At 37.4% G+C, this 19,657-nt stretch overlaps 2 protein-coding genes across 2 annotated transcripts in view; one reads left to right on the forward strand and one right to left on the reverse strand.

The window, feature by feature from the left end:
• LOC131682501 (thioester-containing protein 1 allele R1-like) overlaps window positions 1-19,657 on the forward strand; it is a 244,953-nt gene that overhangs the window by 193,510 nt on the left and 31,786 nt on the right. The gene's annotated exons all lie outside the window — the stretch shown is intronic.
• LOC131685883 (cuticle protein-like) lies at window positions 11,857-12,437 on the reverse strand. The gene is made up of 2 exons (XM_058969887.1): window positions 12,426-12,437; window positions 11,857-12,366 (listed from the first exon to the last, which is right to left on the reverse strand). The coding sequence occupies exons 1-2, from the start codon at window positions 12,435-12,437 to the stop codon at window positions 11,902-11,904; spliced, it is 477 nt and encodes a 158-aa protein (XP_058825870.1). The 3' UTR covers window positions 11,857-11,901.

A 19,657-nucleotide genomic window follows, 5' to 3' on the forward strand; every position in this document is an offset into this window, starting at 1 on the left:
TCCGCAAGCCCAATACGCCGCAAATGCGCATCCATGGTGTAGTGATTGGACATAAGTCGGGACATTACGCGAATAAAATCCCGACCCACATCCATCCCCCCGAACCAAGGCTTCGTTGATACCTTTGGGATAATCGAATGTAGCCATCGTCCAAGTTCCCCGTTGCTCCACGAGGTTTGCCAACTGTTGAGCGTCCTCTGACGACAAATACTAAAAAATTCGTTGAAGCAGATTGGTCTTTCGTATATGTCACCATTTAATGCGCCCACCTTTGGTAATGAGTCGGCCTTTTCATTGCCCGGGATATAACAATGAGAGGGGACCCAAACAAAGGTAATCTGATAAGATTTTTCAGATAACGTACACAAGGACTCCTGTATCATCCCCAGAAAATACGGGAGTTGCTTTTTAGGCTTCACCGCACGAAGAGCCTCGATAGAGCTGAGGCTGTCCGAAACGATGAAGTAGTGATCTGTGGGCAGAGTGTCGATGATCCCAAGGGTGTACTGAATTGCAGCTAACTCTGCGACGTAAACTGAAGCGGGATCATTGAGCTTGAATGAAGCGGTGATAGTATTGTTGAAGATACCGAAGCCAGTGGACCCATCGAGATTTGATCCGTCAGTGTAAAACATTTTGTCGCAGTCGACTTCTCGGAATTTATTATAAAATATATTGGGGATCACCTGAATTCATTATCCATTTAATGGTGTTGATGCTTAGGTTTTATAAAATTAAATATGACCAGATCTGCAGCAACCTTATTATAGTAAATATTCTTCTATTTCTTAATAGGTATACATTCCATTTTCGGTGGTACAATTTTGCAATCACTTAATTGTTTGTGTTACTCTTCCATGATTTTTGAAACAAAGCAAATTATTGAACCGAGAGCCTCCATTTTCACTATTTGAACAAAATCTATGTATTGAACAAAGAACACTGCTCCAACTAATATGCTCAAATGAGTAGGGCGAAAATAAGCTCATCACCCTGTCATATTAACCTTGAAGGGACTGTACAACTCTCATGTCGATCAATCTAATTAAATTGATTTGTTTTTTAAAAGTAATTACAGCAAACTTACTGCAATAGTCTATTGTAAATCTATCGCAACATCTCAATATTTTCAGTTTCCGTTAGAAGCGAACTTTAAAAAAAACACTAAAGTCATTCCTGCATAACGAGCCCCCGAAAAATACATTAGATTGCTGATCTCAAAACTGGTTAGATTTCTGCACGCAAGATCCAAGACTCGGCATCACGAGACGGGGAAATTCACCATACATAATCGAACCGCTCTATCTTCTAAATCTTGAATCGGTCCACCTCGGACTCTATCAGGTTCACAGCATGATATTTATTTTACGCAACCGAAGCGACCATAATCTTCGGAGTAGTTATGTTCTGCTTCGCTTCGATATAGGCAAGCGCTGGCACTGCAGCTTAGTACCACAAAAAATTAGTCGTGCCGATAAATGAAGAGTGCATGTTGCGCGCATGTGGAACAGTGTGCACCATTTCCGAACTTCCCCCAGACCGATGATGGCGAAACAGGTACAAGCACTGAAGTGCTGTCTGTTTTAGCAGTGGCCTTGACATTGATTTCATAACTGACACACCCACCCTGATGCTGGTTGGTGATGGATTATGAGTTGATTACCAAAAATGGTTGACAACAGTATCGTATCGCTCAATCAGACGGTATTAAGTGGCGTGGATTGGTGGGCTGTGAATTAGACTGATAAACTGCTATTTCGGCGGAAAATTCTGAGCATGTTTTGCAGCGTATTTTTTGACTGCTGATTTCAAAAGTTGCCATAGTTGTCACCCGGGCGTAGGGATCGTCACGGTGCGGTAGTGGGCAAAATAGAATTCTCGAGTACTTTTTCAAATGGACGTAAGTAACAATGAGAGATTCTCTTTGAGGTCTTTCTCTTCTGTTCATTACTCGGCCATTTCAACATTTACTACTCTACTCTTTGCATAATATTGTAGTAAAAACCGTCGGCTTTCGATATGTACTGGAAAATTCGTACAAAGTGTTGTAATGACGTCGTAATAAACGTAAGAGAAAGTAAACAAAGAGAGGCTCTCAATGTTACTTACGTCCATTTGAAAAAGTACTCGAGAATTAGTTATTGGAAAGGCGTTTAGAGCTACTCTCATCAGAATCCGCATTAACTTAGAGTGACAGGACTAAACTAGCGCTGGATTGACGCTAGCTCCAGAAAATGAAAACACAATTTGTGTTTCTAAGGGGCCATGCATCAATGACGTAGCATCTTGGTGAATGGGAGGGGAGGTATACCAAAATTGGGATGAAGTGTGACGAGGTAGAGGTAGGGTCAGAAGTTGTGCGACGTTGCATTAAGTTTAAATTGTCTGACTTCAATCCCAATGATTAGAGAAAACAGTTTAGTGTTCCTCCATTTTTAAGATTAATATAGCTGTTTTTGCTTAGCAATACTCATATGAGAAAGTTATGAATACGAGTACCTGTTACTAAAAACATATGTTATTCAATAGTTAAATTTATTTATATAAAAATTTATCGCTTGCTACACTTAGTCGTAACTCTAACCACATTACGCCCATTCAGAATCGGACAAACCAAACAATGAGCATGCATTGGCTTAAATCAAATGCTCCCTGATCCAGTAGTTTAACGCATATTCCTTCTTCCGAAACTACAGTAGGTTCACCTTGCTGCGTGTCTGGTCTGCAAATTTTGTGCTCGTTATTAAAAAGCTGCTTGAGCGGTCATTTCTTCTTTCTCGAATCAGCTCTAGTTCGCCAGTAGGCCAGCGACTGCACGAATGAAACGGCATGAAAAAAAACTTCAAGATCAAGAAACCATATAAAAACGTTCACCCGCCACAGAGCATAACATGATGAAAAACTGAACATGACCCATTGGGCAAAAAGCAATATCAACGGACGGAAGGAGGAACGTATGGCAAAACAAGGAGAGAGAAAAAAGTGATTTTAAATACAACCTTGAAATTCGTTATATAATCAAAACATGAAACTCAAGAGCCGTGCCGGCCGATCTTGGGTTTGGGTTCAGAAAAAAAAACAGAGCGGCTCGATTGTGGATTCGCGGCGAGAGGGGGACAAGCTACGAATGTGGGTCAATTGGAATTCCTGTGCGAATCGAAAGCGAAAGTAACCTACCCAACTACTTCGGTGTGCAGCAAGCGGCTGGGACTGGGAATAACGAGAGCAATAACCTCGACTCAACGCGAAATCGGAGATCAGACGGTGAAATAGGTGTGTATGTGACTGCATGTATGCATATGACGCTGCTAGGTAATGATGCAGGTCAAAGCGGCTATGTAAAGTGGTCGGTTCGATCGCACCAGGCTGTCATGAAAGTTCGTGGTTGTTAAGAAAACTATCTTTTTAATAGGGGAACGACGAGTAAATACCTAACCAATATTATAGATTATTAAAGATAATTGTCGAATTTGTGGGACCAATCGAATGAAAACATGGCACAGCAAAGAAATTAGTTGAATCAGGAAAATACTTAATATACATATGTGGGTTTAAAGTGGCAAAGTCTATCAAAATTGCAATTCAATGAAAATGGCTGCGTCGTTAGGCATGCAATTATTAGAAAACACATCACATGTCTTATGTGATTTATGGACTTCTAAACGGCTTAACCGATTGCCGTAAAAATTTATAAGTAGTAGACGTTTGTTACGAAGCGTGTTTGTGTGCTATTGGTTGGGTAATGAAAAAAAATTATCTGCGCCTAAGAATTTTGAGAGCTGTGCGTGACGATTTTTTTGTTTTTCTCAATAGAATCGATTGCTCTTTAAATCGGCTTTTTAATCGAGACCCGGAGGGCCGAGTGTCTTATACCATTCCATTCAGTTCGTCGAGTACGGCAAATATGTTTGTATATGTGCGCCTGTGTGTATATGTTAACCCTTTCATGCCCAACTTTTTTCTCATGCATGTATGGTTTCAAAACTATTTTTCCTTGATAACAGTGGGGTCAAGAAACACGAAAAGCCTTTTTTCATAAAGATAGGTGCTTCCCTCGCAGTGCAAGAAGCTGGTCAATTTTACCTTCCAATGCTCAATACAATTCTCCTAGAATATTTACGATAGTCCAATTGCGTGGAAAATGTAGCCAAAGACAGTCTAAATTGATAATTTTTATCAATTTTCAATAATATTGCAACATAACGAAGATATATGAAAAAATCATTTTCCGTCGTCAACGTAAACTGTTCCTGGCAGCACTGCTCTATCGGAATCCAATCAGACTAATTGCAATAGCTTCAGTTCTAAAGCTGGTCATTGAAACTATTAATACTCAAATGAAAGTCAATAGTCACAATTATTAGCCTTACTTGTTTTTGTGAGGAAATTTTGCTCTAATCAAAAGTTATATCTGTTTAAAAACGTTGTTGTCCACAAACAACATGGGCATGAATGGGTTAATATCACTCACTTTTCTCAGAGATGGCTGAACCGATTTCCATATACTCAAATCAAAGGTACAACGTTCCCATCGGCTGCTAATGATTTTCTAATGGATCCGACTCCCAGTTCCGGAATAACAAGGTGATAAATATGATCACGCAGTACATTTCGATTTTAATGAATTGAGCATGAGCATGATGACCGTACAATTCGTAGTTGCTACTCCGTGATTGACCAGAACAAGAGAAATTGCACAGAGAATCAACGAATGTAGTCTGCGAGTAGCTATCCACGCTCAATGTGGTTTCGAGAGTTCTATACTTTGAAATGGCAATAACGGCGCCAGCCACGTCCTTACAGTCATCGGCGAAGGAAAGGAATGTTAGTGTAGCAAACGTTGTTGTGAAGACCGTGTATAACTCTGCATACAAATCTGGATTCACCTTGATAAGTGATATGATCGATGTAGCTCTGTGAAGTATTATCATGTGTTTATTGCTCTTGGCAGCTGGCTACCGAGAATTTATCATAGATTTACCGTTTGTTGAATTACTTCAGAATTTTTCAGATTGTAAAAGAGGCAACTTCAACTCCGGACAGCCGACTGTCGGTTTCAATGAATCAAACGGCACATGAATGATTCCATTATTTTATCTTTGCTTATTCCGACAAAATATGAATTTTCAAGAACAATACAATATAAGTACTACGATTACTTTAACTGTCTTCAGACTTTTTCGAAATAGGTAAGCTTGTTATTGTAATTGAGGACTTCGTAGTACATGTCATATTTATTACTGGTATTATTATGAGTAACTATAGTTCGTTTTCTTTCTCAACGCACGATTTGATAAGACGTCGATTCTCATGAAATCACCATTCGCGCGCGCGTATTGTTATCCTTACTACAGTGTGATTTGAAAAAAAAAAACGCCACCACTAGAAATAGAAACAAGAATCGTAGACGAGAAAAACCGAAAAAACCGATTGAAGAATGTGCCAAAAGTAGAATATGAAGAATGTGCTGGAAATTAAGCAAAGACTGTCATTTTTTGTCGTCTCTTAAGACAACAATCAATCAATGGAATATGGTAAACATGGTAATTGATGATTTAATGGACTAAAAGCAACCAATGGATATTACAACAAACACTCGTTTTTCACGCCGACACGACTACTGCATACCGGCAATAGGCCGCCGCTCTCGATTTTAATGAATTCTGCGATGAAAGTAAAAAGGTGAAAATTTTTCTTCAAATGTGACCACAACTGGTTGGATTTGTAGTATTAGGTCACTAATAACCCTAGTCTCTATGGCCACATTGGCCACCATCATCGTTTCCGGAAGTATCCAAATTCAGGATAACAGTCACATCGGTTTTTCGGAGATGGCTTTACCGATTTGACCAAACTTAGTCTCAAATGAAAGGTGTTTTATCTCCGTAAATGGCTAATAAGTTTCATCCTGATCTGACTTCCAGTTTCAGAGTTAAGGGTTGTGGCGTGCCATCACATAGAAAATTCCGATTCAAACCGATACCGCGATGAATGCCAAAAGGTAACAATTTTGCAAAATGTGTATCAAACAATTATCAATTGCAGTTCTAGGTCGGTTCCGGAGGTGCCAGAGAAAAATGACAATTTTTCAAACTCAACATACTTACATAAATTTTCGCACATGATTGGACCGATTTTCACAAAACTTAGTATTAAATTAAAGGTACATTATTCCCACAGATTGCTATAAGATGTCATATAGATCGGTTACATGGATACAGATATATAAACTAAATCGTCCGGTAACCTAAAAAAATCTTTTTTTTAAGTATTAACTTTTTAGGACCTCGCACCCTTTTGCCTTACTAATATAAAAATCACTCGAGGGCCATATATGTCATATACCATTCGACTCAGTTCGTTGAGATCGGAAAATTTATGTTCGTATGTGTATGTGTTTATGCGTATGTGTATATGTGTCAAATAATGTCACTCATTTTTCTCAAATGAAAGCTCTAACATCGCCCTAGACCGTTATTGAATAGCAATTGAATCGGATTTCTGATTTCGGAGTTACGACTGTGCGGAAATTTCTATATAAACTGGTACCACCAGATATGAAAAGCTTATTAAAATTAAAATTTAAAATTTATTTTGATGACAAATGGTTTTAAAATGCTTGAAGCGACGAGATTTGATGCAATCAAAAAAAATTGATTGGAAATTAACTTTTTTGGGCTTGGACATTTTTGACAACCTGGGATTGGGCCAATTTTTTCGACTAAGATAGTTTATCTGGATTTTAACAGGGATGTAGCAAGAGGTGTGAGGTGAGTCCCTCTCATTACACCTGTCGCACCCCCCACCCACTTCCCCAATCATCAAAGCTTGCTCAGAGTCCCCCCAACCACACTAGTCTGGCCTGGATTTTTTAGAAAAAACCTCTTTTAATCCACCTAGCGGTGCAAATGTGCCTTTCTCAATCATGAATCACGAGAATGTGTGCGTTGTTTATATTCATTTAAACCTTTTAAATGCATATATTACATTTTATTATTGTACATCACATGACAACTATATACAGGAAAATAAATCATTATATTGAACTGAAAAAAGATGCGAAATCGGCAAAGTCCCAAAAAGTCGATTTTTATACAAAAAAAAATTTTCGGGATAACATAAAATCTCGACGTTTCATGCATTTTAAAGATGTTTGGCATCAAAAATACGAATTCAATCTCTGAAATTTCATGGGGTCCCCCTTTGAAAAAAAAATTTGAGTTCCGGCTTATATGGGAATTTCATATGTGACCGGACGATTTAGTCTATATTTCCGGCCCTATATAAGCGATCCGTACGAAATTTTATAAATATCTGTGGGAATATTATAGCTATCATTTGGGACTAAGTTTGTGAAAATCGGCCCAACCATTTCCGGGAAACTGATGTGAGTTCGTAAATTTTGAAAGATGGCCGCTTTTCCCGGGCACTTCCGGAACCGTCTATGGTGGTCAAAGTAGTGAACGAAAGTTTGGTTGGCCGTCGGTGACCTAGAACAGCAAATTTAAGTTATTTGAGAGACATTTTAGCGAAATTTTTACCTTTTTTGCTTTCATCGGAGTATCGGTTTGAATCACAATTGCACGCCACAACCTGTAACTCCGGAACCGGAAGTCGGATCGGGATGAAATTAAATACTTTTCATTTGAGGCCAAGTTTAGTCGAATCGGTCTAGCCATCTCCGAGAAACCGATGTGACTGTTTTTTTTCCGTTAAAAAGTCGGTTTTCAGAGCAATTGCAATACCTTTCTATTGAGAAAGGCAAAAAGGTGCGAAATCGGCAAAGTCCCAAAAAGTCGATTTAAAAAAAAAATTTCGTGATAACATAAAATCTCGACGTTTCATGCATTTTAAAGATGTTTGGCATCAAAAATACGAATTCGATTTCTGAAATTTCATGGGGTCCCCCTTTGAAAAAAATTTTGAGTTCCGGCTTATATGGGAATTTCATGTGTGACCGGACCGTTCAGTCTATATTTCCGGAACCGTACAAGCGATCCGTGCGAAATTTTACAGACATCTGTGGGGATAATATAGCTATCATTTGGGACTAAGTTTGTGAAAATCGGCCCAACCATTTCCGAGAAACTGATATGAGTTTGCTAGTTATGAAAGATGGCCGCTTTTCCCGGGCACTTCCGGAACCGTCTATGGTGGTCAATGTAGTCAACGAAAGTTTGTTTGGCCGTCGGTGACCTAGAACTGCAAAGTTAAGTTATTTGAGAGACATTTTAGCGAAATTTTTACCTTTTTTGCTTCCATCGGAGCATCGGTTTCAATTACAATTTGCTATGTGATCGCACGCCACAACCCGTAACTCCGGAACCGGAAGTCGGTTGGGGATAAAATTTAATAGCCATTTACGGGGACGCAACATCTTTCATTTGAGACTAAGTTTAGTTGATTCGGTCTAGCCATCTCCGAGAAACCGATGTGACTGTTAGTCTGAATTTGGATACTTCCGCCGGGGCTTCCGGAACCGATGATGGTGGCCAATGTGACCAAAGAGACTTTGAATGGCTGTTAATGACCTAGTACTACAAATCGAAGCAGTTGTGGTCACATTTTGGAAAAATTTTCACCATTATACATTCATTGCAGAATTTCTTAAAATCGACATTTTCTGCGTGATCGTACTCATCACCCTGTAATTCCGGAACCGGAAGTCGGATCCATTAGAAATTCAATAGCAGCCTATGGGAATGTTGCACCTTTCATTTGGGATTAAGTTTGTAAAAATCGGTTCATCCATCTCTGAGAAAAGTGAGTGAGATTGTGTTCGCGTACACACACAGACGCACATACACACATACATACATACACACACAGACATTTGCCGAACTCGACGAACTGAATCGAATGGTATATGTCACTCGGCCCTCCGGGCCTCCGTTAAAAAGTCGGTTTTCAGAGCAATTGCAATACCTTTGTATTGAGAAAGGCAAAAAAATCAAGAATGGCTATCTTGATCAACGAGCACCGGGCTGAAACCTAACAAAAACAGCTGTAAAATTTGAAACTAAACCAAGAAAAATTGGTCCCGAAAATGCACTGAAGTGAACCAAAGGCAATTTTATTGAAATTTTGCTTTTTTTTGCTTATTTCCTTATATAAATTACTAGCTATTACCCATCGCGCGTTGCTGCGACTTTCAACGAAATAGGAGGAAAACACAACAAATTAAAAAAATTAAATTTCGCGTGAAGTCGATCATTCCTAACCAGGGGGTGGCATCCCTATATTGACGTACAGACGTTGACAGTAGTCATCATATGGTGGGCCCAGTCTCTTCTAGGCCCATGTCTCCCATGCTCTTGCATTGGGTTATTTTAATTTTAACAAAGAGAAATGTTGGTTTGAAAAAAATGGCCTTGGGCTGTTCCTAACCTAATTACGTGAAGTTGGTTACGACGTTGTACAGAAAGGAAACTGTAACATTCGAAATGTAAATGTCATACAATCTTGTGCATAATAATTTGTATCATTTGAGTATTGGTCGTCGAGTGTAACAAAGGAGTTATATGAAACCCTATTTGTTTATTTTAAAATTGCGAAAGCAATGGATTCGACTGATTTATTGGTGAAAATACGTAAACCCGATAAGCTAAACAAATTAGTTTGAATGGTTATGTATCACATTAAACTGTGGGAGCCAAATTACCATAAAACAGACAAGTTTTCAAAGTATGTTTCTACAATATGCGTTTTGTGAAACTATCCGCAAAAGAAAACACAAGACTAACGATTGATGTTGCTTCAATATTTTGGCAAAAGCGCGTATACCAACCCGCGAATTTTATAAATGTGCCGGTAAACTTGTCAAAATGTACAAAGATTAGAAGTCCTTCATACTCCATCTCTAGTACGAACCATCAACCGAATTTGCATCGAAAATGCTGCTATTTTTGCTGCAAATTCCACGCTGAAAGCATCTAATTCCCCGGGTCCTGATGGCATTCCCTCGATTTTGTGCATCAGAGGGTTTCTTGAACCACTTCGTCGAGTCTTCGTGCTATCACTCACTACTGGATCATTTCCTTCCTGCTAGAAAGCAGCGCACATATTTCCAGTTCATAAAAAAGGATACAAATCGAACATTGATCGACAAGGACCAACCTGCTCACGTTCTCAACATATGTACTCGATGGATTCGCTGACGGATTACAAACCGATGCTATTTACATGGGTCTATCCGCGGCCTTCGACAAAATCAACCATGATATCGCAATAGCGAAGCTGTATAAACTCGGTATTCAACTCCTGCGCTGGGTTCGTTCCTACCTCGATGCAATGCAACTACAAATCAGCGTTAAGGCACAGACTAGCAGACATAACACTATGAGGAAAGTCCCTCAAAAAACATCGATCTGACAATTTTCCCAGAACATTAGCTCCACCTTTTTTTCACGGTCCCAAACACTCATTTGCTGGTGGGTTACCGCTCAGGTTTGGGAACAATTTTTCACTGGTGGTCTATCCCCCATATGCTTGCTCATATGTCAGTGGCGCCATAATTGCAAATGTGGCCACAGTCCCAACTACAAATATATTTGAAATGATCGTTAAAGCGAACGAAGCATTGTTTTCGAGTGTTATGTCTGTTAGTCTGTGGTTAAGGACTGTCTATCTGCAGCATTCTTCGCAACATCCAGCATCCCACAAGAAAGCCATCTCGATCCAGTAATATTCCTCCACTACTTTGAAGACGTCAATATCAAATTAGAAGGACCCCGCCTTTCTTTGGCCAATTACTTGCAATTTTTTCGAAAAATGCTGGAAAAAACGTTAATTGTGTACTAGGAATCATGAACTAGTTCACGAATTCATGAATAATATTTCTCAAACTATTTTACGAGCACGAATGGTTAGCCGTAAATATAATAATCATGAACCAGTTCACGAATACATGAACACTATTTTCTGGATTTGTGAACTATTTCACGGGAACGCATGGATCCAAGAAAAAGATTTCATAGTTTTGTCAACTATTTCATAAACACCAATGGTCAATGCTTATTATACTAGGAATCATGAACTAGTTGACGAATGCATGAAAATTATTTCATGATTTTGTGAACTATTCCATCTACACGTTAGTTGTTCCTAGTGTACTAGGAATTATGAATTAATCTACGAATACATGAATAATATTTTGTGATTATGTCGATTATTTCACAAGCACTGATATTGAATCGTGGCTAATATATTAGGAATCGTGAACCGGTCAACAACCACGAAAACCAGATCTTGTGCAAAATGTATTAAATCATGAATCAGCTCACGTCGTTTAGTTGGATTCTGAACAATGTTACTAAATGTATCAATAAAATCGCGACTCAAGATTAGGTTTTATAAATAATGTTCATAATATGTCAACTAGTTCATGCACAGAAAATCGATTAACTAATGACATGGCGGAAACCATAACTGAAGTTATGGGAACAATTTCAGTGTAAGCTACGATGGTTGCTCAGTTTTCCTCGTTCAGCTCAACTTTTAGTTCTATTTTCCATCATTGTAACACAACATGTGTGATTTTAATAAAAATTTAAATTCTACTCATTCAATAATGTATTATTACCTTTACGATATTTCACCTAAACAATGTCTCATTTCGCTTTTTGTATAGCAAAATTCCTAAATACTCTACTAAGATCGAAATAAACACTTTATAGACATTACATGTTAGTTTAGATTAGTCCAAGAGATAATTGAATGGAACAAAAAAAATTAACAGCAAGACCTAAAATTATGACTGGTGGAAATCATCAAAAATATTTATGTGAATGCATCTTCAAATCAAAATTCAAGTCCACTCTGATGTGATATCTCATACTATCGACCATACACATTGGCTAAAATTGAACTAAACTTGTATTATCATAATCATAATAAATTGTCCTAATAGTGATAACTCAAGCTTGGAGCGGCGAAACTGACCGTGGCAAGATTTGTCGGATAGGCCACCTTAGTCACCTTAGCCACTGGCAGGGCAACCTTGGTGACCTGAACAGGAGCAACGTAATGGTGAGCCACGGGTGCAATGACCTTAGCGACTGGAACCACAGCCTTGACGACCTTGTGTCCCAGAGGTTCACGGCGCACGACAGCGTTGAATCCGTTATGTTCGTCGGCAGTATAGTCTACGATGCGCTGGTAACCATCGGCATCAATCAGGGTGTACTGTCCCTTCACATCATCGCCATGACGTTCCTCGTTCTGGCTCTTGATATCCCCGGTGTGATCATCGTGCACGGAGTACGAGAAGTGATATTCTGCCGGAGCATCTGCGTACTCAATGTGCTTCACAGCAACTGGCAGAATGCCTGCATTGGCAGCAGCGACCAGGGCAAGAACAGCAAAAATCTAGAATAAATCGGGAATTAAGATATTTTAGTTAAGAATGAGATCGTGTAAAGTCGTACTTTGAAAGCCATTGCTATTTGATAATGTTTGCTTTAACTTCAGCTTTGAACAGCTATCGAATAACTAATATTTTCTTAATCACAACGAAAAGTATTTATAGCAGTTGCTACTACTCTGTATATTAGGTTCGCGGGAAATAAACACACCAAACCAATAACCATAGAAACAGATCGTAATTCATAAGACTTACGATCAGGTCAACTAATCAGGTCCGAAAAACTAGTATCCAAAGAAATTGTGACCTTAGCGATGTCAGAACTACCCACATATGGTCGTAAATTAGTGACCAGCAGAATGTGACAAAACAGCTATAGCAAAAATACGCAAGCTAATAAGATTAGATTTGAATGGTCTACGCAATGATGCAGAAACATGCCCACCGTATATTGCAAATTCGAACTAAAAAACTTGAGTTGCGTACTGCTAATAGGTGCCCGATAGGGTAGAAGGATGCAAAACGACCCCTTCAAGTGAAAACTTAAACTTCACAGAACACTACGTTCTCTAATTTAACAACGAAATTTCAATTTATCTCAACAGAGAAGTATTAGCCTTAATTTAATCTTTTTATTAGGGATGAATAAAGAATATTGTATTGAAAATGAGCAAATAATTTAGTTACTCGTGTTAAAAGAAAAAAACACTAAACAAATTTCCCTAATTCTATACGATCTAATTTGTTCTACTTGGTCGAGTGTATTTCACTTCATAGAAACGTAATTTTTAAGCGGTTATATTGCTTTTTCTATTTGCTGCTTCTTGCTAGCAGGAGAAATTTTTTTTTAAAACGGTGATGTTTCAAAATAATTATAGGCATTTTCATCTGTGTTGAGGCATTTTTGCTCTTTTACCCTAGTTGGTACACTATAGTTTATATCTCCTGTCCACTGACACCGAAATATGCGCAGCGATAAAAATTAATCGGCTCGGCGTCAGTTATTGCACCTCGCCAAACTGAAACAAGATGGATTAAGCTTGATTCATATTTTCGGTCAAATTAATGGCGTTAGGTACCTGCACACTGTAGCACTGTGCTCGGTTACGAAACCAAAATTTGATACGAATTCCCTACTCATTAAAATGTTTTTTACATAATTTAACCCTGCAATGCGTTTCCCCTAGTAAGAAACTTATCCAACGGACGCATTAGTATTAGCAATCAACAATTTTGACCACTGTTCAGTATCCATTTCAACTTCTCCTTTGACATCGTTATTGGTCGCTTTATTGCCTGTCGGATCAACCTACGCACTCAGACAGCCTCCTTGCTCCCGCCCCACAGGTAACCAGTTCCCGTTATTTGGGCGGTGTAGTGGAATACGAAAACGAGAACTAAACAGTTTTCGTTTTTGCTACACAAGCCATAAAGAAGGCAAGACCTAGACCGACAAAATTTGTTTTCCCCATGCTGCGTATGTTATTTTGATGCACATTAATCGACTTGTTTTCTGCAAGTCGGTTTTTACGACCAGTTTAATGTTTCTAAACGAATGTAGCTGTCATGTAAGAATGCCAACTACATTCAAGAATGTATAGCAAAATGACGTCAGAATCAAGAATACCTAATTCGGTCTTCTCTAGTGACACACACACATTGTAGGCACATTAGCGTATACCATAAGAAAATTATGCCTCATTTTAAAGGAGCATGTTCTATAAAAATGTAGGGCATTTCTATAACAAAACTTTTTATTTCATTTTCAAATATTCCATTGAAATTGAGAATGAAAATGTACAGAAAATTTCATTCGATTATAATTTTTCAGTGTATTTGACTCGCCATCCTCATTTTAACCTGGTTTGATTATTAAAAAATATATTATCTGCTTCCGCAGTTAAGTGAGGTAAAGGGTTGAACATGGTTTGTGAATGGATCCTTGCTCAGATGCATCAATCGATTGCAACTTAATCGGTTATTTTAACTCAACCGGAATCCATTTCGAAAAAATAAAAAATGAATCTGCTTGTTTAATCTGGTAATACTGTATTAAATTCTCTTATTTATCTCATTAATAGCACGTTTGGGGAAAAGTTAGATTATTCGCGAATATATTTAACAATTAATGAAAGTTTTAGGCAAACATAGCTTGCTACATATAGGCACACGACCTAAAACTTTGACACCAATTTCACTTAAAAATGTTGTAAAGTTGTGACTATCGCACCCCTGATTTCATCTCAATGCTCTTAAGAATTCGTCTTACAGTTCCCAAATTCGGCTAAATTGAAGGTATTGACGGAATAAAAAAACTTCCAGTCAAACCCAACTGGAATTTGAATCGGATTTTCGAATGACTTTCGATGAAATTCCTACTCAAATGAAACGAGTTGGAATCGGTTGTCTTATTTGAGTAAGATTGCTGACAGAAACCAGCCTACAATATTCCGACTAACTTCAATGGGATGTACTGAACTACTAACACACATGTAAAAATTATCAGAATAATTTTCGAAAAGGCCTAATACAATATTTAGTTCCACTGAGTGGAGAAATCTTGTAATTTTCTAGATTCAGATCTAAAGTCTTTAATAAAGCAGACGCTGATCCATCGTTTTGACATTATTGACATTCGCTGCACATATGGGTCGCAACAACGTTGTTCTTCGTCAATTACGAGATCAATAGAAATAAAATTTAAAATTAAAATCTTCTCTTCTTCAGGTTTGCTTCCTAAAAAATAATCTCAACTCTTTAAAATGATCAATAATACCAACGGGGTAAAAAGATATGATATTGCTTTGATCGGTATCATAGCCGTTACTCACTCGATTTAAAATGTTCACCATTGGAAAGGTACGTCTTTTGTGAATACGTTGCATGAAAAAATGCAGCATAATGTTTTCTACCGTGAGTTATAGTAAACAAAATGAAACAAAGTCAGCGAGAAAAAATGGGAACGCTACCCGAGCAGAAGAAAATAACTTCAGAATACCAAATTCAGGTATACTGTACCCAATACTTGGACACCACAATATGGTATTGAGGAGCCTTACATAAGAGGTAAAATACCTGAAATATGTACATACTACGAATAACTAGCTAATAATGAAACGAGTTATTATAATACCTGAATAATAACAAAACCTTCCAGTAACAAAAATCACTATATGGAGGTATTTAATAAGGTATTGATTTGGTACTTGTGAAAATCACTGGAATACTTACACGTCTCTACGACGGCCTACAGCGATTAGGCATTTCACGAGACGGATGTTTGACATTTTACAGAGAGGTTTGACAACCCCTTTGTTTGGACAACCCCTTTGTTTTGCTTTACTGTTTCCCCGTGTTTGGTGTTAGATTACGCAAACAGAAAAAATTGTCTTACGAATGTAGTTTGTTGATCCCATTTGTTTGATATTGGGTCGAAACGAAAATTTTGGCGGACGCCAAGCTGGAATAAATGCTATTGATAAACGTCAGAGCAGCTAAAGACAAATATTAGTTAATAAGAAACGTTTCATGGAATACCTCATATGAACATATTGATCAACATAAGAACCACTCATGTTCCACATAACTAATCTAAAACATGTGTATGAAAACAACATCGCTCGATTCGATATTTCGCTTCTCTCAATTGCACATATTCTTTCGTTTTCAGCCGAGTTTTATTATAAACATGTATCACAAGGACTTAGCAAAACCATTGATATCAATTGATTCACTGATAATTATCTGAATATTATGAAATAAACAATAGTGTATCAAGTTTCTATGATGCTCTACAGTGATACATAGACAACAAGAATCATTTGCACAAATGCCTCCCCGACCATGTCTAAAATTTTGAGAAAAAGCTATCAGAGCATTTATGATTATTTTCAATTCAGAAGTACATTGTATTTTCTACGTGGATTTCCGCTGTGTGGTCTAAGAATAGTAAACTAATCACGTTTTTTACATTTTGGTGCATTCACGGATGCGTTGATAAATTTGAATTATTGTATTAAATTTTACACTTATATAAAAACAGCTTTTTCGAGAGTCACCATAAAATATTGGAAGTAAATTACCATGTTTTACAACTAATTTACACTTCGTTTAGTGTTTCCCCTCTACTGAAACCATGCTGATTCAACATGAAATATATAAAATATATTTTCTTGAGTTTATAAATTCAATATGGATTCCTTGTGGGATCAATATTTTTTTAATTCGACAATCATTTGGAAATAAACTTAGCTAGAACATGTTGCTATGAAATCTTGTACAATTTGTTTTTGCAGTAAACTTTCTGCCATTGCCGTGTATGAACATGTTATATTCAGCAAGTTTTGTATTGTAAATAATACTGCTTGTCAAACATCCTCAACAAGTGTTTCGTCGAGTACAATATTACTGCATGAGAACATATTATAAAGAAAACTTCTCGACGAACATATGATTACGGCTTAAAAGCCAACTGTCAAAATTCACTTGGAATGGAAATTCCGGACAAACCGTAACTCAAAAATCACAGGTGTTGGCAGTAGATAAAAGAGAAAAAAAATGTCTTTATCGTTTACTGCTATTTACTGTACTCGGCCAGTAACGGTTTGTCTGGAATTTCCTTTCAAAGAGAATTTTGACAGTTGTCTTTTACGCCGAAATCATATGTTTGTCGAGACTTGCTCTATATTGAACCTCAACGTACGCTTTTTGGGTCATACAGTAGGTAGTGATTTAGGTATTCACAACAAAATTCTTTGTTTACATCCTGTTAAGAATACTGCATACCAACAAAGTGTGCTACTTGGGATGTGATAGGAACGATTCAGTAAAAATTTAGAAGTTCAGATTTTTTAAAAATATTCTTCATTTAACTTTGAATTTGAAACGAACCTATACTTTTTTATACACCAATCGATTGTAATTGATGGTGGATACATTTTCTGAAAGCAAAATTTTTTATAATATCTCAAAAAGTACACAAGAATACGTACAGAAATTTCAAAAACTTTAGTTTTAAGCTATGGGTTAAAAAATACGGGAGAGAGATTTCCAAAAAACGCGCCTGCGGGAACACGCAGCACAGCTGGCATTTTGTGACAAAATTGCTTGAAAAAATTATTTTTGTTCCTCACAACTAGTATTATAAATCCCATTTAATCAGATCTCGATTCACCCATTTATTGCATCTAGGGAATATCCCGAAATATGCCTATTTTTTCGTGTTCTACACTGGTGTAACCCCTTAATGCTGTTTTTTTTAAATGAAACTTTCAAGAATAAACCTAGGTGATATAAATTCATTGCACAGATAAACCGTCAAAAGCTACTTTTAAAAGCTCCTACCCACCCATAGATATATATTGCGCGTAAAAACATATAGATAAATAGTAACCTTAATAAAGTTACTCCAACTTAACCACTACACAAGGTTGCGAAAAAAATTTAAATTGTTGGATAAAAAAGTTTTTCTAGAAATGGGATTATATCCTTAAGAAAAGTGAAGGTGCTAGCCGATTTATAGGCGTAATCAAGTTTCGTAAAACTAAGCTGAAGACACAAAACCACGCAAACATAAACGAAAGCTAAAAAATCCTTTTGTTCACCATTTTTCAATTTAGACGATGGTGCAGCGTCTCACCCGAATTGATCTTTGTTTTTAAAATGTTCGTAGAAATTTGACATTTTTTTTCTAGTGTAGTCTATTCTAGTCTACACATCGAATACATGTATGGATCCTGGAAAAATGTAAACATTTGCCTACAATTTTTCTTGTCAATATTATTGTTTGGGGCACATATTGTATATGACATAATCATTAAAACGGCCAGTCCAACTGTGCAGCGCACAAAACGAAGATGAATCCAAAGTATACGGCAATCAAATTATTCATTTAATAAATAATTAAATCAACGAATCATTTTGAACCTTGAATAAGGAAGAATCACCGTTTCAATTTATTGAGGGTTTGATAAATAGTTGGGAGTGACTTGGCTAAGAGGGTTAATGTATCTGCATTGGTCCTAAGTTGCAGAGATCCTGGCTAATAAGCCAAGGTTAGAGCGCCTGTACCCGCTCTCTGAAATAATGAAATAGTAAATATTAAAACAAAAAACCCCAAACATCTACGAGAACAGAAAAAAATAAAAATTCCACGAAAGCGCTTCCATAAAAACAAAATTTCAAAGATTTAGTGCGTGTGTGTGCGCGGAATTCCCGAATATTCAAATACTTGAATACAGAAGAGAGCTGAAAAGCTTAAAAACTTAGTAGATAATTTATTGTCCTCGGCCAGGGCCGTCGAGAGCCGCGCCGGGCCCCGGGGTTCGAAGTACTGACGGGCCGTACCATATATGACTTCTTATTTCAACATCGATTAGAGGAACTATACAAATGCAACCGTTTCAATTAAACTATTTTTTATGAAAATTGTTTATTTGATACGATTCAATGCGTTAGCTTATCAGAGTCGTCAGTATTTTAAATAAGTAATAGGTGAAAAAAATAAAAATAATAAAGGAATATTTGTTTGTGGCTGGCCATTAGAATGACTTGCGTCCGATTTGCCATTGCAATTGGAAACCTTTTTTGCGACATTGCCATACAGTCCATATCGCCATCGGTCATGCTCCCTTGACGCACGTTAATGCTACCATCGTTAATGCTGCTCAGAATCCGAGCTTAGAAAAATTGACATCCCTTCGTGAGCTTGAAAGAGAAATAAAATTCTATTTATGCCCGCCGCGATGAATCGAAGGTTTGTTTGTTTTCCTCGTCCGTCCGCTCTGAGATCATCAAGCAAAAGTGCACCAGATATAGATTATGCAGTTCAGTTATGCTCGAAAATGTAAAAGAACTTCTGCCTTCAAACTGTCCACATAATAACAAATGAATGCTTTGGTTTGTGAATGAATTTATATTTCTATATATATTTTTATAATTTATATTACCATTCTGCATAAAATTTCAGTCAGTTTGGAAGTGAATGAATGAGGGAAGCATTGAAACTGAATATTGAATTCAGCAAATTAATCAGAAATAGGCAACTGAATGTAAAATTTCGCACCACTGATGCTGCCTTGTTTCTTATTGTTGGTACATGTTGATGATTTTGAGGCACTGGATGCACGAATTTTCTTTATTGGTTTCTAAATCGGTTTTGGAATCAGTTGTTACATTTGCGCTAACATTCAGAGAGAAAACATTCCGAATGCGATGAATGGGATCCAACAGCGAAGTCTGCTGTTAGAAAGACTGAGACAGAGAGTTGTGAGAGAAAGAGTTTCAACTTTTGCTGAA

This window comes from Topomyia yanbarensis, chromosome 2 (assembly GCF_030247195.1).
Source record: "Topomyia yanbarensis strain Yona2022 chromosome 2, ASM3024719v1, whole genome shotgun sequence".
NCBI classification, from domain to species: Eukaryota; Metazoa; Arthropoda; class Insecta; order Diptera; family Culicidae; genus Topomyia; species Topomyia yanbarensis.